The sequence below is a fragment of the Primulina tabacum genome, chromosome 13, assembly GCF_025594145.1.
Source record: "Primulina tabacum isolate GXHZ01 chromosome 13, ASM2559414v2, whole genome shotgun sequence".
Classification (NCBI taxonomy): Eukaryota; Viridiplantae; Streptophyta; class Magnoliopsida; order Lamiales; family Gesneriaceae; genus Primulina; species Primulina tabacum.
The window spans coordinates 18,234,965-18,262,635 of record NC_134562.1 but is presented as its reverse complement, the minus strand read 5'-3'; the positions used below and the strand labels follow the sequence as shown (position 1 = coordinate 18,262,635).

The 27,671-nt window shown below is 38.0% G+C and overlaps 2 protein-coding genes across 3 annotated transcripts; one reads left to right on the top strand and one right to left on the bottom strand.

The window, feature by feature from the left end:
* The first annotated feature begins 5,445 nt into the window (after window positions 1-5,445).
* LOC142523054 (protein GAMETE CELL DEFECTIVE 1, mitochondrial-like) lies at window positions 5,446-14,861 on the top strand. Its single transcript, XM_075626693.1, has 4 exons — window positions 5,446-5,919; window positions 7,272-7,510; window positions 14,098-14,287; window positions 14,387-14,861. Exons 1-4 carry the CDS (start codon window positions 5,506-5,508, stop codon window positions 14,603-14,605), a joined length of 1,062 nt encoding a protein of 353 aa, XP_075482808.1. The 5' UTR covers window positions 5,446-5,505; the 3' UTR covers window positions 14,606-14,861.
* A 689-nt stretch (window positions 14,862-15,550) lies between these two features.
* LOC142522355 (uncharacterized) lies at window positions 15,551-27,465 on the bottom strand. Of its 2 annotated transcripts, none has more exons than XM_075625681.1 (10): window positions 26,941-27,465; window positions 26,705-26,842; window positions 22,422-22,610; window positions 17,486-17,623; window positions 17,257-17,378; window positions 17,042-17,174; window positions 16,801-16,930; window positions 16,565-16,644; window positions 16,277-16,411; window positions 15,551-16,138 (listed from the first exon to the last, which is right to left on the bottom strand). In XM_075625681.1, exons 1-10 carry the CDS (start codon window positions 27,394-27,396, stop codon window positions 15,911-15,913), a joined length of 1,749 nt encoding a protein of 582 aa, XP_075481796.1. In that variant the 5' UTR covers window positions 27,397-27,465; the 3' UTR covers window positions 15,551-15,910. The 2 variants fall into 2 exon arrangements, with proteins under 2 accessions (XP_075481796.1, XP_075481798.1); XM_075625683.1 differs by having other exon boundaries at window positions 17,048-17,174.
* Window positions 27,466-27,671: the final 206 nt, after the last annotated feature.

The following is a 27,671-nucleotide window of genomic DNA, read 5'->3' as shown; positions in this document are numbered from 1 at the left end:
TTCAGTTCCACCCAGTATACTGTGGCATTAGTCTGATCAGACGATTATTACATCACCCGGTGGTCACTTACCGGTCAGTTCAGTTCAGTGCAGTGCAGGGGCCACTTGCGTAAAACATAATCTCAACAGAAAATTATTATATGCTATTTCATTACAGGGCTCTATTGAGCAAACATTTCACTTATGATTCTCAATTCAGTTATGCACGTATTATAATTGCTTATGATAAGTTATTTTCACGTTATGCCTCATGACATGATATTTTTACTCCCATGAAATTTTATTATATTATTTACTCGTTATTTACGATATTTTCATGCTGAGTCTTTAGACTCACTAGACTTAATTGTTGAAGGTACTGATGAGGTCGGGATCGAGGGCGGGGACCAGTGAGCTAGCTTGGGTCAGCAGTAGTGGAACCCGAGGACCTCATTTACAACATTTACCATTTTTATGCTTAAACATTTCTATCAGTTGTTGGATTACTTTAACTTGTTATTTTGCGAACAATAATTTCTTCCGCTGTTATTTTGAATATTAAACTTGATTTATCATTTTATTTTATGAATGAGGCATTTTAATTATTTTAATAAGAAAATTTTAAATTTTTCCGCAAATTTTCAAACACGAATTTTCTGGCCATTATAGCTGTATTATATGTCTCATCACCTTTGGGGACATGTTTGATATCAGTGAAGTCTGTGAAACATTGTATGTTATAGTATGATGGGCATGAGGTTGAGTTAGACTGTATTGTACTTGGGTTGTCTGATTTTGACTGCATTATTCGTATCGATATGCTGACCAAGTACAGAGCTACCGTAGATTATTTCCAAAAAATTGTGAGATTCAGATCTGAAATGGCTGATGAATGGAAATTTTACGGTAAGGGTTCCAGATCGCGAATTCCTTTGATATCTGCATTATCTATGACTCGATTATTACAGAAAGGAGCAGAGGGATTCCTTGTGTATTCAATAGATGTACTAAATCGAGCCCATCATTGGCAGATTTGCCAGTGGTATGTGAGTTTGCTGACGTCTTCCCAGATGAGATTTCGGGTTTGCCGCCAGTTCGAGAAATAGATTTCAGCATTGAATTGATACCAGGTACTGTTCCTATTTCAAAAAATCCATATAGAATGGCACCAATTGAATTGAAAGAGTTGAAAGATCAGTTAAAAGATTTACTGACCAAGGGTTACATCAGACCAAGTGTTTCTCCTTGGGGTGCTCTAGTAGTATTTGTCAGAAAGAAAGACGGTTCAATGAGACTATGCATTGATTATCGATAGTTGAACAAGGCTACGGTGAAGAATAAGTATCCTTTGCCTCGTATCGATGATTTATTTGATCAGTTGCAGGATTCTTCTGTTATTCCAAGATCGATCTGAGATCTAGATATCATCATCTGAGAGTCAGAGATTCTGATATACCGAAGATAACTTTCAGAACCAGGTATGGCCATTATGAGTTTATAGTCATGCCGTTTGGTTTAACGAATGCTCCAGCTGTATTTATGGGTTTGATGAACTGTATATTTCAGAAGTATCTTGATGATTCTGTGATTATCTTCATTGATGATATTCTGATTTATTCGAAGAATATGATTGATCATGCTGAGCATTTGAGAATTTTTTTGAAAACTCTGAGAACTGAAAAACTGTATGCAAAGATGTCGAAATGTGAGTTTTGGCTAAGACAGGTTGTGTTTTTGGGACACATTATGTCTGGAGATGGTATTTCTGTCGATCCTAGTAAGGTTGAGGCCGTGATCGATTTTCCTAGACCGACATCAGTGCCAGAGATACGCAGTTTTATGGGTTTAGCAGGCTATTATCGTCGATTCATTAAAGATTTCTCCAGTATTGCTAAGCCGATTACTCAGCTGACTCAGAAGAATACTCCATTTGTTTGGTCAGAAGAGTGTGAATCCAGTTTTCTGGAGTTGAAGAAGAGATTAACCAGTGCTCCGGTGTTGACTATTTCGTCAAGTACTGGTGATTTTATTGTTTATTGTGATGCTTTTCACAGAGGATTAGGTTGTGTTCTGATGCAGCGAGGACATGTGATTGCTTATGCCTCGAGACAATTAAAGCCGCATGAGACTCGCTACCCGATTCATGATCTTGAATTGGCTGCCATTGTATTTGCATTGAAGAGCTGGTGACAATATCTATATGGTGAGAAGTTTGAGATTTATTCTGATCACAAGAGTCTGGAATACCTATTTTCATAGTCAGAATTGAATATGAGGCAGCAAAGATGGCTTGATTTAATGAAAGATTTTGATTGTGAAATCAAATTTTATTCGGGAAAATCCAATGCAGCAGCTGATGCACTGAGTCGAAAGGTATGTTCTTTATCCTTATCAACGAGTGGTGTTTTAAATTTGATTGAAGATTGTTGTTTGTCTGGATTAGTATTTGTAACAGATTGTAAACCTTTGAGACTCTATGACATTCAAGTTGAACCAGAGCTGATTTTTAGAATTAAAGAAGTACAGAAAGCTGATCAGAATGTTCAGAAATCGATTGCGATGGTCAGATCAGGGCATCAATCAGAATATCAGGTTCGTGATGATGTGTTATATGTGAATAATCGTCTTGTTGTACCAGATGTTTCAGATTTGAAACAGCAGATCTTGTCCGAGGCACACAGTAGTCGATTCAGTATTCATCCTGGTGGCAGAAAGATCTATAATGATTTGAAGAAATAGTTTTGGTGGAAACAGATAAAAGAAGATATTGCCGATTTTGTATCCAAATGTCTGAATTGCCAACAGGTGAAAGCCGAAAGAAAGAAACCAGGAGGTCTGTTGCATAGCTTATCTATTCCTGAATGGAAATGGGATCACATGTCCATGGATTTTGTGACAAAACTACCACGTTCCTCCCGAGGTTGCGATGCGATTTGGGTCGTTATTGACAGATTGACCAAATCAGCATGTTTTATTCCGTACAAGATGACATACAGACATGACCAGATGCCAGAGATTTATGTTAGAGAAGTGGTCAGATTGCATGGAGTGACGAAGTCGATTGTATCAAACCGTGATCCTCGGTTTACTTCGTACTTTTGGCACAGTTTGCAGCAAGCTCTAGGTACGAAATTGCATTTGAGTACCGCATATCATCCTCAGACTGACAGACAGTCAGACCGGACTATCCAGACATTAGAGGATATGCTTAGAGCTGTAGTGCTAGATTTTGGCACTAGATGGCAAGATTCTTTACCACTTTGTGAGTTTTCGTACAACAACAGCTATCAGACGAGTATAGAGATGGCTCCGTTTGAAACGTTGCATGGCAAAAAGTGCAGATCCCCTTTGTAATGGGATGATATTTCTGAGGTACCTGAACTTGGGCCTGATATGATTCGAGATATGACTGAGAAAGTGAAACTGATTCGGCAAAGAATGAAGACAGCTCAGGATAGACAGGCCAAATACGCCAATGTTCGACGACGACCGTTGGTATTTGAGGTAGGAGACAGAGTATTTTTGAAGATTTCTCCTTTCAGAGGCATTGTCAGATTTGGAAAAAGAGGAAAGTTATCTCTACGATATATTGGTCCGTACGAGATTCTCGAGAAGATAGGTGATAGTGCATATCGACTCGCTCTACCTCCATCTTTATCTGGAATATATGATGTCTTTCATGTATCTTTATTGCGGAAATATCTTCCCGATGCTTCTCATATTATTCAGCCAGACGAGGCTGAACTTGATGAAACTCTGAGTTATTTCGAGAAGCCGATTCAGATTCTCGATCATAAAGAAAAGCAGCTCAGAACGAAGACTATTCCGCTTGTGAAAGTTCAGTGGTTCGAAAATATATTGTTGGGACAATCATGATTTGATTTATATTATGTATTCCTGAGATTATGGTGATCGTATAATCGAAACCGGATTGAGAACGGATACTGTATGTAATTGTTATCATTTTCAGTTAGATTTGATTGAGAATATACAGATTTGGTATTAGAATTGTGTTTATTGATTGAGTATGAGTTGGTGAAATTGGTATCTGTTGATATTGAGTTGCCGGGATATATCGAGATTGCGATGTTATGCCGTCGAAACAGAATTAGATTGAGTTTTGATCATATCCAGTATTGGTTTGAGTTGTATAATGACAATGTCCTTCTCGAATGTCATTCCAGATTGGTATTGAAGATTTCAAAGACATAACAAAGCCAAACCCCAAGAAAAGAAAGGTATAAATCAATGTTAACCGGGATATGTAACTCGAGTTAGATACGACTTGAGTTTCCCAAAACCACATACTTATTCGTTATTGTTTTGATATATTTGAATTCTTTGAATGTTTGAGCTTATTCTATTGATTTAAAGAAAAGCAGAGAATAGAAGATATATATCGAGAACGAGTCTTTGGCAGAGGTGCCAAGACACTAGATGTTTGGTTTATATCGATGTGTTTAGGAGTAGATCGACTTCTGTTGCAGAGATTCGATATAATGTGCCAACATCCGGGAACCGGGATCCCTAGACTAGAGAAGAGTCGAGTCAGAGATTTAAGAGTCAAAGAGTTTGATTTACAGTTTTATATCGATTCATGTCTTTCAGATTATGATACATGCTATTGATAACTGTTATATGCTTTTGTAATTGTTTATATGAAATGAATGTATTCATTGTTTATATTGGGAATTATATTCTCACTGGAGTTATCCAGCTGTTGTTGTGTTTGTATGTATGCATGACAACAGGTTGGACAGGATCAGGGTCGAGAAAAGGATGAGAGATCAAGATTAGAGTAGAGATCCGGACTTAGAAGTAGAATTGGCTTTCAACACTTGATGTATAGTTGTTGAATCCTAGTTTAATATGAATGTATTTTGTACAAGACATGTAATTTCGATCAGATTGTAGATATTAAACTTGATCTTGTAAATGAAGTAAGATTGATTATCATATGTTTCACACTTATGTATTTTTAAAAAAAAAATTAGACCCATATTATGTAATTGATCCATTTAATCCCAAAAACGATTTAAGAAAATGAATTAGGTTCGGATCCCTACACTGTTATTTTAAATTGGTGAAGCGTGCTTCACGACCCAGGGGTCGTGAAGACTTGTGCTTCACGACCCTGGGTCGTGCTCTTCACCCTGGTATCTTCACACTGAATATTTCATATTTGAAAATAAATTTTCTTATCAATACGTGGTTTTTTCGTTGGATTTGTTGTAGAGGAATACCTTGTAGACTCATGGTTAATTGTTAGCCAAAAAATCAGAACAATGTATGCAGGATGGAAGGTTGAGAAGAAAATGAGTTTTTGTGAAGATAAGAAATGAAATGAGAACTAGAGTTGAGTCGAGAAAGATAGAAAAATTGAGTTGAGTAAGTTTTTTTTATTTAATTAAATTATAAATTTTATTATATATAAAATTAAAATAAAAAAATTAAAGACTCTCGTTTTCCTCATTTTCCCATAACCACAGAACAGAGGACGAAGCAGAAACCCTCATTTGCTCCGCGATGAGAGCTCTTCAACGATTACTTCCGCAACTCTCAATCTTGCAACCATGCGTTCAGCTTTCACCCGCATTTCAGAAACTATTTTCGACGCAAAATTGTAGTGGACTCGATGGGGCGGCCCATTTTGGAGGATCCGGGTCGTCGGAACCCGACCCGTTAGGATGGGACGCGGGTGTTTCGTCTTGGTCAACTGGGCTGACGAAGGAGCACTTCGATGGGGAAGCAGTGGGGCATCAAATCAGTCTGCCGGTGGCTGTTGAGCCGAGTCTGGGCCAGTTCGAAAGGAAGTCTGCTGGGTGGGCGGATGATGTAACGGAAAAGGTGAGGGAATTGAACAATGAGAATCGAAGAGGGAAGGCGTTTGTGGACAGCTGGGATGACAAGATGAAGGAAATGGCTGTATTGATGAAGCAGGTTAGATTGCTTTTTGGGACATGAAATTATTGTTTCTTTCTTCATTTTCACCTAATTTCATAGTTGGAGAAAGGTCCCAAATTTTCATTTTGATTTTATAGGTGTGGTTTCGAGAGTTTCTTGAAGTAGTTGTTGCGTGAGGAAATGACTTTCGATGAAGCGGAGTAGTTTTTTCTTTTTGGGACATGAAATTAGCTTTTCTTCCCCTTAATTTGATTGTTGGAGGAAGGCCTGAAATTTGCATTTTGATGCAATCTGTGTGGTCTCAGAGTTTCTTCAAGTAATTGTTGTGTATGACATTTGGATCTACGATTTAGTGGAGGAAATCATTAGGAAAAATAAAGATTTCAACGGCTTTGTTTCATCACCAAAAACTTTGGTTCATCATGGAGATAGTACATATCAGTTTGTTTTTTTCAATCTAGTTGAATGCTTTGAAGTGAATAAATTAAATTCATGAATAAGTGATACACGATGCTCAGGATGAATCAGGCAACATCACTCCCGTACACCGGAAATTTAAGACAGAAGAAAGAATTGAGCATGATATTAATTATACAATGCATAAAAGAGAACACATAATTGGTTCTAACTACTATAAGACCTCTTGGCACACAGCTTTGTTAAGGCTTTGTAACTAGGTTTCTCATATTGTATATTTTATACATGCATTTCACTTGTAAAAAGCAAAGTCAAGATAAAAGCTTTCGTTGGTAATTTTGCTGCTGATCAAATGTCCCAAACTTTTTGTGCAAATTTCTGGTGACTTGATTTCAGTTTTCATCATTCATTCAGTTTAATTCTGGAAAAGAGGAGAAAACATTGTGTTTGGGATATCGTTGTTCTCTCTACAGAGAGACTCGCTCGGCAAATCGTTTTGTTTCTTGCCCGAGTTGGATTCCTTTTATTTTGGTTCTTTGTCCATTGAGGTTCAATCTTCAAAGATTTAACATTTTTCAAGAATGAGGCAGCAATTGTGCTTTATTTGTTTAGTCTTTATTATTTTTAATTTTTTTTGTGCTACACTTCTCTGTTTTTAGGATATCAGATTTGAGAAAGCATAGTTCATGAATATACACACACACACATAAATTGAGTATCCAGTTTTCTGAATGAGTCATGATTTCAATTCGATAGAAGTACATAGTTCATGAATCAGATATGAACTATGTACTTCTATCGAATTGAAATCATGACTCATTCAGAAAACTGGATACTCAATTTTTGTGTGTGTGTGTATCTCATGCTATTTTCAATCATCTCACTTCTCTGGGTAATTGACAATTAGAAAGGGATATTCATCATTGGATATAAATTAAATGGTAATTATTCCTTATAACTTGTAAATTTAGGTGCGAGAGCCAGGTGCCAGAGGATTGTATTTGAAAGATTCAGAAAAAGCTGAAATGTATAAAAAGCACAAGGAGAATCCAGAGGTGTACACTGTGGAGGCCTTAGCAAAAGAATACAGGGTCATGAGGCAAAGGGTACACGCGATTTTATGGCTGAAGGGGGATGAAGAAGAGGAAGAGACGAAACTTGGACATCCATTGGATGACACCATTGAGCGCTTGATAGACGGTTTTCCCGAGTAAGTGGATCTTATGCATTTATTTAGCTTCTTTTTATTTTGCACTTTGGCTGGTGCGTGACCCATGAAACTCCACGATTGTGGGTAGGTAGATGGATTCTGTGTTAGTAGCTTTCTCTCGGAGTTCGTATCATTGAGGAACAAAAGGCAAAATTAAGGCACAATTATCTCTAAGGACATAATACACATTTTTGTGACAGAATATTCTTTGACTGTGTTGTTACTTGAGACAAATTCTTAAACCAAGAGATATCAAAGCCATCAAATTTCTTTCCCTCATATGCTAAGTTCCAAGGAGCGGAGTCTTGGAAATGGATTAGAAGGAATGGAATTTGGGTTGTTGGTATTTTGCTGGAGCAAACATCATTGAGGAAACGGATTAGCAGTCAGACGTAGCAATCATTAAAAGAGTAATTCGTATTACTGTATTGTGCAATTTCATTTGTGGGAATAAATCTGTCTTGGCTTTTGTAAATACTGAGTTTTTGCATGAAGGGAAGTCGTGTAGCGTACTTACATGAACCACTACTAAAAAGACTAAAAGACGTGCATAATTAAACTTGATAACAACAATTAAACAGCGGAAACCAAATAACTTAGTCATCTCACAACCCGAACAAAAACAAAACAATAATCTCGGTCTTAATCATTAATACAATCAATTCGAAAGCATAACATGCACGAGAATACGAGAAACCAAATAAAACCTCCACTGGATCACCACAGAAAAGCCAATTGCTCTAGCCACTGCTCTGGCTGTCCGAACCGTTCAACCTAAGACCTGGCCCATGGAATGAGGTGTCCAAGATGAAAATGAGGACATGAGTGACATTAATCCAATACGAGAATGTATGAGGATACAAACAGATATAATGCATGTCAAATACAATATGTTCGGATATCAAGGATCAAGTCAATAATCTCATCCTCTGTCTAGAGACGCCTGAGTATGTGGTCTCTGATCTGCCCTAGAGATGTTTTGGCTCCCACACTCATCATCAAAACGTAGACCTACAATGTCTAGGGTCATCAGAGCTCGCGGGTCCCATCTGACATTATAGATCTCGATATCCAATCGTCCACAATACAGAACATGGCTGAGTGACTCCAATAAACGAGGTATATCTCAAAAGATATCATGCTCAACGTGATATGTCACGCATAATATGTCTAAGCAGTTAAAAATGTATCATGCAACATAAATATGCAGCATATAATTGTGTATACTACGCTTGGATTTCAGTCCGTACATCATGTACCTCACTAAAACAATATGACAGAAAATTTACTTGTCTGAAGCTAAAACAATACCAACATATTGAAATTGCTGTCATGCTGGATCCAGAATTACTAAATATACTTCAAAGTTCTTGTTAATAATCTTTAAATAACTATTTAAGGCTTTAGGATTATATCTGCGTCTTTTTGTCTAATAAACATTTTATTCCGGGGGTTAATCTTTTCATCGGCTTTTGTTATCCTCCTCCCGCGACGACAGTGAGCATTTCAGCCCGTTGATGACCTCTCGCTCTGCGTGTCCCGGTTCACCAACTCTTTCTCGAGTCGACAGTAGCTCCGAAGCTTCTCGACACTAAAATGCCCTAGAAACTAGCTAGAAAACCTAAGGTATATGGCTAGAACTCGAGAGATAGTAGCTGAGGGAAAGTGGTGTATGAAACAAATGAAATTAGCTTCCATTCATAGGCTGCATCCGGACTAGTTCAAAAAATTCGAACTCGACCTTATCTGCCACATATTATAATCTCATTCGTCTAGTTGGATTTCTCAGGGGATAATGTAATCTGAAGTAGAATATGTGGTTTATTTTAAATTCGGTGGATCCCAACATATTGATTTTCAATTAATTTATAACTTTTTAATCATTTCTTAATTAGTAATTCATTCAAAAGAATGATTCGCGTCATTACATCCTCCTCTCCTTACAAAGATTTCGTCATCGAAATCAGAACTGATGTACAAATACTACTGAATAAAATACAAATCATGATTACAATGGTACAACCCAAAACAAATGCGGACACTCTGAGCGCATACGGCTCTCTAACTCCCAAGTCACCTTTGCTGTATCTGGGCATTGCCATTGTACTAGAACAAGTTGAATGGTCTTGTTTATGAACTTCATCTCTTTCCTACCCAGGATTAAGAGTGGTTGATCTACATAAGTCCAGTTTTCTTCAAGTTGAACATCTGTCGGACCAATAACGTGTGATTCATCTGTTACATACCTTCGTAGCAACGATACATAAAAGACATTGTAAATGCTGGGTGGATATGGCAATAAAGCCAATCGATATGCCAATTTCCAACATTCCAAGATTTTGAAAAGTCCGATGAATCTTGGGGCTAATTCTTCCTTAAGTCCAAATCTCTCCGAGGAATCTTGGGGCTAATTCTTCCAAATCTCTATCGTCCTGCGGAATGGAAACTTTTTTATCTCCGATGGTGCCAAGCTATAAGGCGGTCTGGAGTTGCGGTTCTTGGTGTCAATTCTATCTCAGTTTCAACTTCCGTTTCCGTAGGAAATCCAGGTATTTCCGAAAATTCATTGACAACTGGAATGTTCTTCACTTCGATAAGTCTACAGCATAGATGAGGTATCTCTCTCTTCCTTTCGCTAAAGCCCGATGTGCCTTTATAGCAACACTACTAGCATTGGAGGTCGAGCTCCTCGCCGTAAAAGAACCAATTCTTTTCCCTTTCTGGAAGAAACTGAACGAGACGTTGATAACTATCTACCGTCGCTCTATGCTTAGTCAACATGTTGATTCCTATAATACAATCAAAATCTTCCACAGCCAGTATCATAAAATTGGCAGACAAGTATTTCCTTTAACTCTAACAAACTGTCTACTACCGGTCGCCTTAGCTAAAATCTCTTGTCCCATAGGTGTAGACATAGACATTAAAATATCTAATGACACGTAAGATAGTTTATATTTCTTAAATAGCATTGATGTTATGAATAAATGAGATGTCTCAGTGTCAATTCATACATATGCAGGAATACCACATAAAAAGAAATTATCTGCAATGACTCTCGTTTTACTCCTTAGCTTGCTCTTGGTTTAGGTCAAACACTTGTCCCTGGACTCGTGGGAGTTGTTGAGATCTTTGTGATATCCCTCCACGACGGAAACCTTGAGCGGGAAAACCTTTCTGCTGCACAGTGGCCTCAAACTATTTTCCACTGTAAGACCCTACCATAGAACCTCTGCCTCCACTCTGATCCTCTAAGTTAGAGGCAATCCTTCTTCATGTGACCAAAACCACCACAATTGAAACAAGCACTTGTCACCCTTCGATATTTTTCCGTATGGTGATTGCCTCCACTCCTACCAATATTGTGCACTCTTCCAGAACTGAAAGAAGAAGAAAATAGAGACTTCTTGAAAGACTGACCCCTTGGTCCCAACGAACTAGAAATTTTGCTAGCTTGCATAGCATTTCTCCTAGCAATACTGATCTCGGCTTGACGACAACGATTCACTAATCCTTCGTACAAAGTCAGATTGTCACAGACAGAAACTCGATAAAAAAATCACCTCGTTCAAACCATTCAAAAAATGAGAATATTTTGCCGTAGAATTCTCACTTATATGAGGAGCATACGGCAACAGATTCGTAAAACGCTTCTGGTAATCCTCAATGCTCGAATCTCCTTGCTTAATGGTCAACAGTTTCATCTCATTCTCCTGACGAAGAGCTGGTGGGAAGTGATGATTGTTGAAGGCCTGACGGAAATGTTGCCAACGAATCCGCCCATATTGCTGAACTAGAATGGCAAAAACAGATTTTCATCATTCCCGATATTTTCCTTGGATCATAAAATCGGATACCTCCATCTCATAGTACAGCACTCGAAAACACTGCTCATCTTTATGAAATCCATAACGTTGACGCGGGTCCTGCGTCTCCTTTCATCGTGGTCTCGGTGTCACCTTCCCTCACGATCTGTACGACGATGTTCTCTGCATGTCTCATTGTCGCCATAACGGCCATGTCTCACACTTCCGTGACTGCTTCCATCTCTCGACATCTGGAAGGAAACCAAAATCAACCTCTAAATTCTCGAAACAAAATTACTAACGTCCCAAAAATCTTTGCATGCTTTGATACCTCTAAACGTAGTGTCTTACCTAAGCCACTAAAAAGCATGCATAATTAAACTTGATAACAAAATTTAAACAGCGGAAACCAAATAACTTCTCACAACCCAAATGAAAACAAAACAATAATCTTAGTTCTAATCGTTAATACAACTAAATCGAAATCATAATCATGTCTGAGAATACGAGAAACCAAATAAAACCTCCACTGGATCACCACAGAAAACCCAACTGCTCTAGCCACTGCCCTAGCCGTCCGAACCGTCCAACCTAAGATCTGCCCCGTGGAATGGGGTGTCCAAGATGAAAACAAGAACGTGAGCGACAATCGTCCAATACGAGAATATAAGAGTATACAAATATATGATGCATATGAAATGCAATATGCTTGGATATCAAGGATCAAGTCAAGAATCTCATGCTCAGTCTAGAGGCCCCTGAATGTGCAGTCTTTGATCTGTCCTAGACATGTTTTAGCTCCTACCTCATAACCAAAGCGTGAACCTACAATGTCCAGGGTCATCAGAGCTTGTGGATCTCGTCGGACACTGTAGCTCTCAATACCCAACTGTCCACAATACAGAACAGGGTCGAGCGGCCCTACAAACGAGATATATCTCAAAAGTTATTAGGCCCAACGTGATATGTCATTCATAATATGTCAAAGCATTAAAACATGTATCATGCAACAGATAAATATACAGCATATAAGTTTGTATACTACGCTTGGATATCTCACTCAGTACATCACGTACCTCACTAAAACAATCTGATAGAAAGTTTACTTGTCTGAACATAAACAATACCAGCATATTGAAATTGCTATCATGACAGATCCATAATTACTGTAAGCATGTTTCAAAGTTCTTCCTAATGATCTTTAAATCACTATTTAGGGCTTTAGGTTTATACTTGCGTCCGTCGTCGTCCCGCTGATGACGTCTCGATATGCGTGTCTCGGTTCACCGACTCCTTCTCGAGTCGACAGGAGCTCCGAAGCTTCCAGAAAACCTAAGGTATAATATGGCTAGAACTCGATATAGAGTAGCTGAGGGAAAGTGGTGTAGGAAACAAATTAAATCAACTTCCATTTATAGGTTGGATCCGGACTAGTTCAGAAGATCCGAACTCAATCTTATCTGCCACCTGTTATAATCTCATTCGTCTAGTTGGATTTCTCCAGATAATGTGATCTGAAGTAGATTGGGTGGTTCATTTTATATTTGGTGGATTCTCAACTAATGAATTCCTTAATAATGCTTAATTAACAACTATTTAATCATGTCTTAATTTGTACTTCATTCAAAATAAGGATTTGGGTCATTACCAGACGGTAGTCCAATGAGATGCTTATATAGTTGGAAGCAGATTTTTCAGTTGGATTATTTTATCGGATTGGATTTCTTGAATAGTTGGAAGCAGATTTTTCAGTTGGATTATTTTATCGGATTGGATTTCTTGAAACTTTCAATTTAGCTTCAAAGTTTTATGTTGTCATGAATGCTTAGAAAACTCAAAATTGATATGTAGATGCCTTGTGATTCTGCTCTATATGTATGAAGTACAAATTTTGCGAAACGAGTGTGGTCGTTTTGCTTCCCACAAATGAGCTCCAAAAACTGCATCTGCTGTTTGTTTGTGCTTCATGATCTACCAAGGGATCTAAACTATTCGTTATGTGTATATACAGCCGTTTTTTTGGTGTGCAAAATTTTTAGTGTGTATGAACTCGTCAGTACAGATTATACAATGTATTGAGAAATTTCCTGTGTTTTTATCACACTATACAAAAGGCTGTTTTCTCTTATTTCCCTTTTAATTAATGACAGAGAGTGTGCGATCTTTCCTTGTCGTAATATTCGACAATATTTTCACTCATAAATTAAGGATATGCATTCATTTGCTGATGGACTTTTTGTCCTCGTGATAGCTTGTTTTGCTTATTTCTGTAAATACATCATCCAAAATATGAGTCAAGATTTTTTACGAATAAGAAAATTCCCTGTATGTATATGATGAGAACAAGATTTTTCCTTCAATATTATGAATATTTCACAAGAGATTTGTGTCATCTTCACATGGTAATTTTTTGTGCTTCATTAAACCATATTTGCTAGTGAATTACATGTTATTGTCATTTATTCGGATGCAAATTGTGAAATCGGGAAACCGAACGTGCCTTTAACGAGCCATCTTTCTTATTTTACTTCATATTATTATTCTCGATGGTATCCAGAATGTATTTGATAAATAGTTCAAATGACATATTCTGGGTAAAGTGTCCATTTGTCGATGCTTCTGAAAATTAGTAAAAATGACAGTTATTGCTTATTGTTCCGTTGCTTCACTACGGCCTACGATATCATATTTCAGAGTTCAAATGACGCCAGTGATGTAAATATGTTTCTTATGAAGACTTCTATGTGTCTCAGCTTTTCCTCGTTAACTTCTACTCTGCAGACTTTTCAATTCCCATGATAGAGAATTCCATATCGCGTCTCTCGCATATAAGCCAGATTTTAAAGTCATGCCTGAGGGCTGGGACGGGACGACTCGAGACCCTGATGAGGTGCACTATGAGATCTCAATGAAAGAGGATGAAATGTTGTATCAAGAGTTTGTTCAACGTATGAACTTCAACAAAATGAAGGTAAAATAGACACACACTCGGTTAAGATTGTAGACTAATTAGTATCACGGGTACCGATGATAATGTATATGGAAAACCAATGTTATGTTCAAATTTTAGATGGCAAAGAAGGTGAAATGCCACAAGTACAGCAGGAGGCGTCCCGCCGAAGGATGGAACTTGACGGTGGAAAAACTCGGTTCCAAAGACAAGCGTGGCAATGGGGGTGGCTGGAAGTTTGTTAGTGAGGCAGATGGCTCGACGAGGCCTTTGAATGAGTTTGAAAAGATGTTCGTGAAACGGGAGACTCCTCGTAGACGACGGAAGATATTGCCATGACCTTGAGTGAGCTATCAATGAAAATGAAAGAAGGTACAAACGATAGGGTGATTTTCTTAAAGTTGCTTATGATGGGATTGTCATGGATTTTGTTACATGAGCAGATGTCTGAAAACCTAGGATCGAATATAAAAGCTAATAAAATTATTGTTTTTATTGTTCGTCTAGTAATTTTTTTCCCTTGTGAAAGAATTAAGGTTATATTTGCACAACTTTCACTCTCTTATATGGAAATAGGAAACATGGTTTGATAGCATTTGCTTGGTTCTTTCTGCAAAAATGTGGTAATGTCCGTCCGCACTTCAATAAATAAATTTCGCTATTAAAATGAACATATTGATCTATCAGTCCTCTCAGCAATGCGTATGAATAACGAAATCTAAGCCGACACGATTTTACAACCACGTAATAATATAAGAAATAAGGAAAACTTTTGTAGAGAATTTTAAACACGTGCATCCCTTGAATAAATTCATCTTTAGTTATAAATAACCAAAATGGTTAGAATTATTAACAAAAACGGCATCAAAATGATTTTAATCCCAAATAACATAATACCAAAAAATATATTTATCTACTCATCTTGACCAGACAATTACCCAATTTTGGGTGGAAATTTCAGCACGTGCACCTTTTTTTTAGTTTTAACAATATAATCGATATATAGAGCCAATTCATAAATCGAGGAGCATTTGACACATCACAAGCAATGACCAAAATGATTTACACTACTCCCAAAGTCTTAACACAAAACAAAAAATTCAGAAAATTATTTCACATAAGCTCAATATTTTTTCTTATTGCATGTTCTTGTGCCGACTCAAAAATTTCAACAATAATTTGTCAAGTTGGTTTGCATGGAATTTGCATAGTTAAATAACTTGCCACAATCTAGATCGACCCCTTCCACAAAACATAAGAGCATATCTGCGAAGAGCCAAAATCTAAAATCACAATTCAACAATCATCTTCAAATCTATCAAAGGTAATTTCATCTTTCACAAAATGGGGGCCTACTTCATAGGACTTGGGACCCAAAAAAGGGGTTCTGCAAAAACAAAATTGGATTGTGCTGAATTACATCAAAATATAATTTACCCCTAAACCAATAATACCGAACAAAACGGAGATAATTCCATGGTTGTAGCTACCGAATATGTTTTACTAAAGTGTACGCGATAGCTAGGACTCGCTATTGCACGAAAACCCAGCTAGCTTTTCTTCCTCTTCATATTAATTGTGATTAGTTTTCGAAAGGTGGAAGGAGCCGAAAGCCTATCTTTGACGTCTCCAGGAAATCATAACTTACTGGTTGATATTGAACAAAACTGAGAGCTTATTCCAATCCCATGAATCGACACTTGGGAACATAACAGCAGCTCCCAAGGCCAAAACAACGATAGTAAACACCACAGTTTTTACGCAGCCACCACCGCTAGATAACTTTCCTGATATCAACTTACAATACTTGTCAGCATCTTTAAATAAAGGTTGTCGAACATCGTCGACTCCACCACTTAATGCTTTCTCGTTCTGTAAAATGAAGTTGAAATGAATGAGCCGAAACTTCCAACTTATAGACGAGGCAATATACAATGAGAGTTCAGGAGAGCTGAAACATAAAAACCCTCAACTCTGAACAAACCAAAACTGACGATATAAAGGGCCTACCTTTTGCCTGAAACTCTTCAGTGTCTCCCCAAGTGCTTGAAGAGAAGATTGTTTTGAAGAAAATTCTTTCCAGTCCTCTGCAAGCTTCCTCAGGATGACAACACTAGCTTCTATGTTATCCAAATATATCTTGTCCTGTTGAAATCGATTTTATAGCATCAATTCTAACAAAAGGTACGCACATCAATAGCAGTAGCTGGTATCCACGGAAAACTTCCATATTACAGGAAATGAATCAGTGCAGAGAAAAGTATAGCCAAGTTCAAGACACCGACTCGAGAAACCTACCCACTGTTGGTAACAATCAGGGCTCTGAGTCAAACTCCATATGAAGATGCTAGTTGCTTCTCGAGATAGCTCAGGGAACCCTGCATAGCATGATTTGCCAAATGCATTTCACATTCGTAACTACTTGCAGCATACCATATAGATTAAGTGGTATCATCCTACAGTACTCGAGTATAAAAGATAAAAAAGAATTAATAAAAGACAAAACAAGTAGAGCATCTCCAAGATCAAAATACCTTCTCCAACTGCTTTCACAGCTAAAGCTTGTATTTTGAGCGACACTTGCCTCATGGCCTTGCTCCCAGGAGAACCAGCAAGAGCAACCTCTTTGAGAATTGGGTATACTGCTTCAAACCTTTCAGTTGCCTGACACAAACAGCTACAAATGTTAAAATTGGTACGAGGATGGAGCAAAGAGGCTGAACAAATACTATATAGAACTACTTTTAAGGATATTGTTGATGTAAAATCAAAGACCTTAACTCGAATGGAGGATGCAGGGAAAGTTAAATGTAATAGTAGGTCAAGTGCTGCAGGTGGCACCAAGCGTTCCCCCTTCCTAACAGCACCATTTACTAATATACCCCGAGCCTTAGGTGCAGACACAATTCTGATACACGGACTTAGCATGTTAATGGGAAATAGTCAGATAACATGATGAAACATGAAGTACAGCAACTGTAACCCCAAACCTTTCCACTATCTGCAAGACCAGATCCCTAGATTGTGGATTAGACCCGGACTTTCCTCCAAGTGTTGGCAAAATATGATGTGCCCACAAGTACAATCCAACTGCAAGATCTCCTTGACAAGCCTACAGAAAAGGTCAAACGTCGGCTTAAAATACAAGATTCAACAAAGATTAACAAGTTCTTATGATCAGAGTTGATTCCAAAGTGAATAAGCATCTATTAAACTAGCCTGAACTGCCATCCATATGATAACTAGACGCTTATCTTGTCCTTGGTATTTTGAGTTTTCACTCAATTTTGGCAACACGTTGATTAAAGCATCTGGTTTCCGACGTAATACCATTGCTAACACTACAAAGATAGCAACCTGCCATATCAGCAACAAAAAAAAAACAGTTCAGACTACTATGCATAAAAATTATAAAATTGACTATATTTTAGTAGCTCTGCATTCGACAACTTATCAACCAACATTTGTCTTGAAATAAGAGAATCAAAGGACATAAAAACATTAACAAAACAAATCACTGTAACTTTATTTTACATATCTATCTTCAACTGCAATAGCCAGAAAGGTGAAATATTGTATCTCCGCTATCACATTCTTTCCTTTTAAAATAGCAAAAATGTTTCACAAAAAATCAGTATTAAAAGCTTAGAGTTTCCAAAAAAAAATTATTAGAAACGAAATTTTATTAGAATAGGAAAACAAAGTACGAGTAGGCGGATGAGAAAACTACTACACTTTTGTCAATAACATAGAAATTTCCAATCCTCGCTACGTCTGAGATAAGTAAATGGTTAAACACTGCCAACTTTGTTGTCGAACTAGCAACCCTAAATTTGATCTTCTCCCAAACCTCTACAGACTCAGCTATGTCGGTGAAAATTCTTCTGCTCCGCTACCACATACCAAAAACACCAACTTTTCCTCCCGCTAGGTAATCCTGGCTCCAAAAGAAATATAACATGCACCGTTCTTAGAAAGATCCCTCCAAACCCAATTCCTGCAATACTTTGTTCCATATTCCGCTCGTGAACGAACAATGCAAAAGTAAATGATCTTGATCCTCTTTGTTCCGACATAGGCTACACCAGCTCGGACATAAAGCACAATTATGCCATCTTTTTTGCAACGAATAAAAAGTCGGCAATTTTCCCAAAACTACAATCCACGAGAAAACATGAACCTCATATGGCATAGGTACTTTCCAGATATTAGTAAAATACAGGAAATAAGGGAAGTTGCTGATTGGAAAAAAATACTCATAAAAAGAACTAATAGAAAAAGACCTTGAAGAGTCTCCCGTCCAAACAATATCTAAGACCCCTTAGTAGAGCGTTGAACTCAACAATTTCGACCTCATTTAAAGCCCTGCTGAAACGCACATCCCAAGCAAAGTTGGATCAACTGGGATAAGAGTGCTTTATTGGGTTTGAATCAAGAACAAAGGAAGGAGGAAGATATAGCGAAGGGGATCGAGTGCCGCAGGGAACAATGGCCAATAAAATACTTGGGAGTTCCTTAGGGGGTAATCCTCTACAAGTGTCTTTTTGGGAGCCTATCAAGATTAAGATCATTCGAAAATTGGCAACTTGGAAAAAGGCTTTCTTGTCTAAACGGGGTAGAGTGACTTCGATTGCTTCGGTATTGAATGCTCTACCTATATATTTCTTATCTCTCTTCAAGATACCAAAAGGAGTAGCGGGGGAGATGGAGAGAGTGATGAGAAACTTTTTGTGGGATGGGAACGAGGGAGATTTACATTGTCATATGATTAGATGGGAAAAAGTTTGTCGACCGAAAGAGAAAGTTGGATTAGGTCTTGGGAATATATGCTTGAGAAATACAGCTTTAATGGGAAAATGGTGGTGGAGGTTCAACGTTGAAAGTGATACGCTGTGGAAAAGAGTAATAAAGAGTATGGGTTACAAGACAATGGATGGGATGCGGGGTTGGCTAAGAATGTGACTTTTAGATGTCCGTGGAAGTTCATTTCTACATCGTACCCGACTTATCACCGACTACTGAGACTAGTGGTTCGAGGGGGGACTAAAATCATGTTTTGGGAGGATATTTGGTTGGGGGAAACTTCTCTCCGGGATTTATTCCCTTCTTTGTTTCAGCTATCTTTGGTTCGTAATTTGCCTATTTCATATTTTACTTCTTTTGATTCTTCGTCACATAAATTTTCTTGGGACTTGCATTTCCGTAGATCTCTCCGTGAGGAGGAGATTACTCAATTATCTTCGCTTTTACTCGTTCTTGAGGGAGTTAGATTGGTCGAAGGGGTTGATGATTTTCGACAGTGGGAGGGGGATCCATCCGGTAGGTTCACAGTCAAATCTTTTTTCAATTCATTCTTCACGAATAGTAATGGTCCACAAGATTTCAAATTTTTCAATATCATTTGAAAAATACCAATTCCGTCAAAGATTCAAATTTTTTCATGGAAAGCAATCCTTGCAAAATTACCGACATCCGAGGTGATGCAAAAGAGATATCCTAATTGTTCGCTTTGTCCGAACTGGTGTGTGTTGTGTCGTAAGCATGGGGAAACACAAGATCATTTGTTTATTCACTGCAAGTTCACTCATGCGTTGTGGGCCAGGGCTTTGAAAGAGATGAGACTGGTTTCGAAGACAACACAAGATTTGTTTACTACGGATCTGGGATATATGCTTGGCAAAAGAGGTAAAATATTTTGGAAAGTAGTGATCCATGGAATTAGTTGGGCTGTTTGGTTGGAGAGAAATAGAAGAATTTTTGAAGAATTAGAAGAAACAGCGGAAGAATGTTGGGGAAAAATCAAATTCACAACAGCGAACTGGATTCGGACAGATAAAAACTTTCAGGGATTGTCTACATCAGATATTTTGAGAGATTGGTCATATGTGTATTGTTAGAACTAACTAGTTTATGGCAGTGGATCACTAGTCCACTTCTTGTACTATAAACTTCGCATATTAATAATATTATTATGTTTCTTATCAAAAAAAAAATATGTTGGCATTGCACTCAACACTAACGCTATCAATGTTAGACGACTCCTCCTTGATAAAACGCTTTTTTCCAGCTTGCTAGCTTCTTAGACATCTAGGAAACCACGGGTTCCCAAAAGTCAAATTAATGGGTTTGCCTCCCAACAGTACCCCAAGATATTTAATTGGTCACTCCTCTTTTTTACACTCAATCTCTGAAGCCAACCCTTCGACTTCCACTTCTGAACAAACAATCCCAAAAAAAGGCTTTTTTCCAAGTTATTCTTCAATCCCGACTTCTAGCTGAATGAGTTGAGTATCTCCACCAAACAACGCAAATGCCCATCAGATTTGACAAAAAAATGTTTCATCCGCAAATTGGATATGATGGATCTCTATTTTATATCTCCCAACTTTTAACCCATTTAATTCATTCACAACATTAGCCCTATTCATCAATCGCCCCAATCCATCGATCACGAGATTAAAAAGGAAAGGGGATAATGGACCCTTGGCCTAAGACTTCGCTCCATTTTTATTTTGCCCCATGGTCTTCTATTAATAAAAATCGAGAAGGAGACATTCGATACACAACCTTTAATCCACCTTCGCTCAAAACTTTTTTCAACCTAGTTAAGACTTTAGCCAAGATCTTATAGATACACGTTATCAGACTAATTGGTCTAAAGTCTTTAACCTTGACCGCATCCTGTTTCTTTGGGATCAGACAAATGTAAGCCTTATTGGTAATATCGTTAATGATGCCTCCTTTGAAGAATTCGGCAAACACCTTCAGTAAATCCTCTTTGATCGTATCCCAACAGTTTTGATAAAAAGACGAGGTAAACAAGTCCGGCCCTAAAGCTTTCGATCCATTGCTTTCAAACATTGCTTTTTTAATCCCTAGGTTAACTTCCCCATCAATACTTAACATTAAAACACCAGGACTATATAAAATCGTCCTTGTAATTTATCCCTCTTGTGGCTTCAATCCCTCAAATTTGTTTGTGTTAATTTAGTCCCTCAAGTACATTTGATCCATTGAATATTGACGAGAAAATTAACGCCGAGCACATAACTAGGGCAACTTGACATATTTGAGGGACTAAATTATCATTCGAATAAATTAAGGGACTGAACTGGAAAGACAAAAAGTATAAAGATGATCTTATGGTCTGTCACACAACTAACAAAACATTCATATGGTCTGTCAAACAACTCAACCTTAAATTCTAAGACTTGAACAAATGTAATGGAACAGTAAAGCTCGACTCCTACGTTTCCCTCATAAGAAGAGAGGTTTTTAGTCAAAACAACTTATTCGAATTTATAGGCGATCATATTAAGATGAAAGTTTAGTCAGAACTTCAAATAGTATATCACACACATCACGACTTGGCCAACATAGATACAACTTCAACTTTTCTCATGCATGAGAAACCACATTGCATACCACTATTGCTCATGAATAGAATAAATTATGAATCAGTAAACAATTTGATATTAAAGAACTTAGCATTGCAAAGTTTTTCACGAAAATAAGAAAGGTGTTGGGACAAGCAGACCAGTAATTACATGAGAATAAGAAGAAACTCTCTTACTACTAACATACTCATAGAAAAGGTTGTCACTGTGTTTGTTTTTAAAAATAGCCCTTCCCTATGTATTTCAGTACATAGGAGAGGCCTGTTTTTTTAAAAAAAACACATAGTAGGGCTTTTAAAAAACTGCCCCTTGAATAGGTATAGAATTTGGTACTTTTAAAAGAAACATGGAGCGAGGAAGGCCGAGGACGATCGTGATCGTATAAACTATGAAGTGTATGTCCAACATGTCAAATTTTCTTCATAGAACTTCTACTCTTCAGCAAACACTAGAAAATGAATAAGATGAGAGATGTTCATGAAAATGCATAGAGGGGACAAGTTAAGGTACCGCATACAACTATCAGAGAAAAATAATCGGCATCCCACAATTCGAAGTATTATGTAATTATAGGTAACCTACCAGCTCCAATGTATAAAAAAGAAGGGTATAGGACTTCAAAGTAAAACACAGTCCCCATATCAGAATTCTTCATCAAAAAGTACAATTGACTTCCCACTGATACTGTACTTAACATTGAAAGTAAACCCTAGGGACATAAAAGAAATGAGAACAAAATGAAAATTGATCATATTTACCTGAGACTTCGAGGATGGTGGTAGCCCTCCTTTCTTTGTGCCCTTAGAAGCCGGTTGTTGGATTGCCAAATCCTGAAGAATGCTGTCCAATGACCACAATAAAAAATTTTCCAGCGCCTCGTATGAGTGATGGTTGATCCAGTCAACTGAAGTCTTGTAAACAGCCTCCGGTACATAGGACACTGGGATCTGTTAAAAAAGAGCAAACAAGAAGTAGATTCAGGCATTAATGAAGGTCACAAAAAATGACCAAAACCATGCATACCAAGAACAGGCATGGATATAATCATAGAGGTTTTATGATCCTAACAGACAGAGTTGAGACAGTACAACGAAGGCTAGAAAAGGTATATGCATGCAGAATTAATTTTACAAAATCAACGGTAATTTCAGTTAGAGAATGAGAAAATACATCAGCGTATTACTTTTCCAAAAAGAGAGAAGAACGATGTCCAAATCAGATATGATATCTGGCCGCTGTTTACAGATAAGGGAATGTAATGGGCACAAAAGCCCGAATTAGGGCAAATAACGATCCACACCAGCAGCCCAACAAGGAGGATGGTAACTGTTGTGCTCTCCAAATAAACATGCTCTCCGAATAAACGAACAGAAATATGAAGAACACAAAGGCAACTGAAATCGTATTGCAAATCCTGTACAATGGTTTTCTCCCTAGCTAAGTGCTAGTCACTCTTTCCACGCGAATGTCTAACGTAATGCTCGCGTATACAATTCCTCTCTATTAATATACCCCCACCCACTTCACGTGTATATCTTCTTTGATCTCCTAACATACACATTAACAATGTTGGGCTTCCCATCTCCACTTCCATTTGGGCTCTCATAACTTGATATCCCCGGACCCAATGACTCCCTGTTTTTCTCAATTGGATCTGAATTCATAACATCTCTGGCCTCCTCAAAAACCATCCTCAAAAATCTCCTCGTCCTCAAGGCGAAAATCAGAGAACTGTGCAGCAACATCAAGTAAGTTTTCCCACATAGCATCCTCCTCCAATCTCCCTTTCCACTTGACCAATAGTTGCTTAGCAGGCTCCCCCTTGATCCATTTAATTCGCTCTGCTACCATGTAATCCGGTTCAAACGTCATAAGCATGTCAGAATCCAGCCCCTCTGGCAATCCCACAGCTCTTTTCAAACACGAAACATGAAAAACGGGATGCACCTTAGACTCCTCAGGTAACTGTAATCGATAGGCCAAAAGGGACCATAAAACTTGGCTGCCAATTTCTGAAAGACCCGCGTACAAACTGATGTTTGTCGATGCGGTCGCAAGTCGCAACTTTAAATAAACCATATCCCCCACATGAAAATGAACCTCTCTTCTACGCCAATTAGCATGCTTCGACATATGTTGTTGAGCCCGCTCAAGATTGAATTTTAGCTGCTTCAGAAGCTCATCTCTGTCCCACAGCGCTCTTGTGAGACAGCAGCTAACACAGTTTCTCCAGGGAGAAAACGGATTATAGGTAGTGGTTTGCGCCCGTAGACCACCTCGAAAGGACATAAACCCGCAGAAGTCTGATAAGAAGTGTTATACCAGAATTCTGCACAATGCAACCACTCTGCCCAATTCTTTGGTTGCTCCGAACAAAAACACCTCGAATACGCCTCAACGCACTCATTCAATGCTTCACTTTGGCCATCGGTTTCAGGGTGGTACGTTGTACTCATTTTAAGTTGTGTGCCTTGTAGATGAAAAAGTTCCAACCAAAAGAAACTCATAAACACAGGAATCGGTTATTTATCCGCTACTGTAATCTCCTTCAATAAGCTGTAATCCACACAGAACCGCCAACTCCCATCCTTCTTTTTGATTAAATAACTGGGATCGAATAAAAGCTATTGTTGGGCTGTATCACACCTGACTTCAGCATATCCCCTACCATGTGCTCAATCTCATCCTTCTGCCGGTAACCGTATCGATAGGGGCGAACTGACACTGGCCCACAACCCTCTCGGATAATTATTGCATGATCCTTGCTGCGATTCGGAGGTAGTCCTTGGGGTTCACGGAATACCCCTGCATAGGTATCAAGAATTCAATGCGGGGCCTTATTAGGGCTGGTGCATCGGCCTTCAATTCAACACCGCCCCACTGAATTCAAAATCAGTCATCTTGACTACTGATTTGAGGGACACCACCGATCGATTGAGTGATGGATCCCCATGCAATATCACCGCACGGGTCGGGTTGAAGGATGGGACCAGCACTCTTGGAGGAGGACATTGCTACAGGGACCACTCGCTTTCTTCCCTTTGTGTTTTGAGGACAAACAAGATCTCCACAGGGGAACCTGATGTAATGGGCACAAAAGCCCGAATTAGGGCAAATAAAGATCCAAACCATCAGCCCAACAAAGAGGATAATAACCTAAGGGTGTCAATTCGGGTAGGTTCGGGTCGGGTCGAAGGATGTGTGCTACAAAAGTTTTCTCAACACGAACACGACCCTACCTGAAAACTATAAACCCGAACCAACCCGACTAACCCGAAAAGTTATTTTCAAAAAAAATATATGATCTTTTTAATATGCAAGTATGCAACATTATTATTTTACGATTTAACAAAATAGTTAAGGATTCAAAACACATAATAAATATTTTAATTAAAAACATAAAACAAAATATTGCTTAAATAAATGATAATTATGTTTTGTGGATTTAAATATTTAAATTTAAGAGTACAAGTTGTGTAAACCATAATTACTTTATGAAAGAACAAGTATTTAGGAAATATAAATATTTCACAAAATAAATATTACATGATAAAAATTAATGAGATCAATAACAATAAAAAAATGTCCAAGCATGTCAAAATAACTTTCAATAAATTGTTTCAAAAATAAATATTTTACAACATAAATATTTGTGCATCCTCATTTATGAATAAATTCAAAAATTTGAAAGTCAACTTGTAGAAATTTTAAAGTAAACTTGCTATAAAAAATAAACAATTGTTTAAACAATCAATATTTTACAAAATCAATATTATATGATGAAAATATATGATATCGATATACAATAAAAAAAATTCAAACATACAATATAAAAATGTAGCCAATATTTCTTATTTCTATAAAAAATTATTTTTTTAAAAAATCAGGTAAACCCAGGTTGAGCTGAATCCGACCCAATCCAACTAATTTTTTCAGGTTTAATTTCGTGTCCAACAAGATTTGACCCGAACCCAAAAAAACCCGACCCTAACCTGATTTTTTAGGTTGACTCGAGTCGGGTTCGTTTTTTAAACCCCTAACAGTAACCAGCTTCAGTCAAGGGACAACGATGAGAACAATTAGGGATGTCAACCAGCTTCAGTCAAGGAATAAATATTTCAATCATCTTTAAGACTATAGGATTCTAGTTTCATAATTTATTGTGCTTTCTTATTTTTGTTGCATGATTACTCGTTGGTTTCCTTATTCAAATAGCATCCTATTTGTATTCAAGGGATAAATTCAGTGGAATAAAATACCAAATTATTATTCCAAATTCTTGAGCAACAAGATCTTGAGGTTCTCTTCATGAAAAGAATCCTCTAAACTTAATTCATCCAAAGTAGGTGGGAAAGGCAGAAAAAGCCACAACACATCAATGAGCTTAACGATCAACCACTCAATTGCCCTATAAGTAGATCCTTACCAAGGGTCATAACAGGGAACCCCTAACTATCGACAAATGGAAGATGTGGGCAGGCTGATGAAAACCATTAAATGTGGATTGATTATTGGAAAGCACAACCATACAGACTACCACCAGGTCCATGAACTAAAACATTTGTCAAGGCGTTATAGGAATCAAAACAGGAACGGCTTCCAGGATTGGTCAAAAGAAATGGATGGCAGGCAATAAAGGTAGTTTTCCCATGCTAGATGTAACGAGGGATGATAAACATTTAAGGACGTTAAGTTTATCAGTTTTCCATGCAAACAAAATATAGACAAGATCACAATGTCAAATATCGAGTGTTCAAACATTGAAGTAAAAATCAGAATTCCAAAATCACCATCAAATACTGCCAAAACATCCGTTAGCACATCTCAGAGGAAATGCTGTTCACTCAAAAACTACTATATGGCTTTGGCAAAGAAAAATCAGAAATTACTACATGATGTACTTTCTCCTTGAATCCCCAAAACATACTACAGATGCTCGCATAAAAGTGACATACCACCCGCCAATTTAGAACATTTACACGCTAAAAAAATTGTAGATAAAAAAAGTATGGGATGCTACACAACGTTCTAACCAACTCACGTCAGCATATTTTGCCACAGCAGACTCTCTAAGAAGCTTCATCCATGGAAACTGTGAGGCGCTCACAGCCGAAAATGCACGCCCAAAGTAATCCGCAAACCTCATCAATTGAATATCTTGTTTCCCTTCATAAGATTCCTATCACCAAAACACCAAAAAAATCCAATAACGCTTAAAATCAAGCACAGAATATTAACAAGGAAAACCAAAAAATGAAAAAGGAGACAGATAATTACCGAAACGCCAGAAAGAAACGAGGCAAGATCAGAATCGTCGATCTTCGCGGCAGCCTCCGCCACCGTAACCTTAGGCTTCTTAACTTTCTTCGGCTTCTCCTTATACGCCTCAGCGGCATTATTCTCCTTCGCATCAACATCCGCGTCGCTGCTGACGTCCCCGTCCTCTTCATCTCCCCATTTCTTCCTCGATCGCACCGGAATCTCATCGTCGTAAATCGCCGCAGAGGCGCGCTGAGCCTCCAATTTCCGCCGCCTCTCCGCCGCGTGCTTCTCCAAGCTATTGAAGACACCGTTTTTCTCGGCGGATTCGTTCGGCAGCGCCGCCGTGGCATGATCGGACACCATCTTGGGCTGATTCTTGCGCTGTTTCTTCGCGTACGTCACCTTCTGCCAGCCATGGTTGTTCTCCTCGGCGGATTCGGCGGGGAGGGAAATTGATCTATCATCTTCCATTGAAACTGCGGAGATCGCCAAAGGGAAATTGGGAGAGAAAAAGAGATCGAAGAAATGACGGGCATTGAATTGGAGAAAGGGAAGAAGAGTGTATTTATAGTAGTTTGACTCTAGCAGAATTTAACCTTGTTCATACCTAAAATTACGGGAATGCCATTAAGAAATTTTAATTTAATAGGAAAAAATTGCCAATTTTATTACGTAATTCTTGCAAACGAAAATGCGTTATGCCTAGCTAATTTTGTGACTTGAATTAACATTGGGAAAATTGTTTT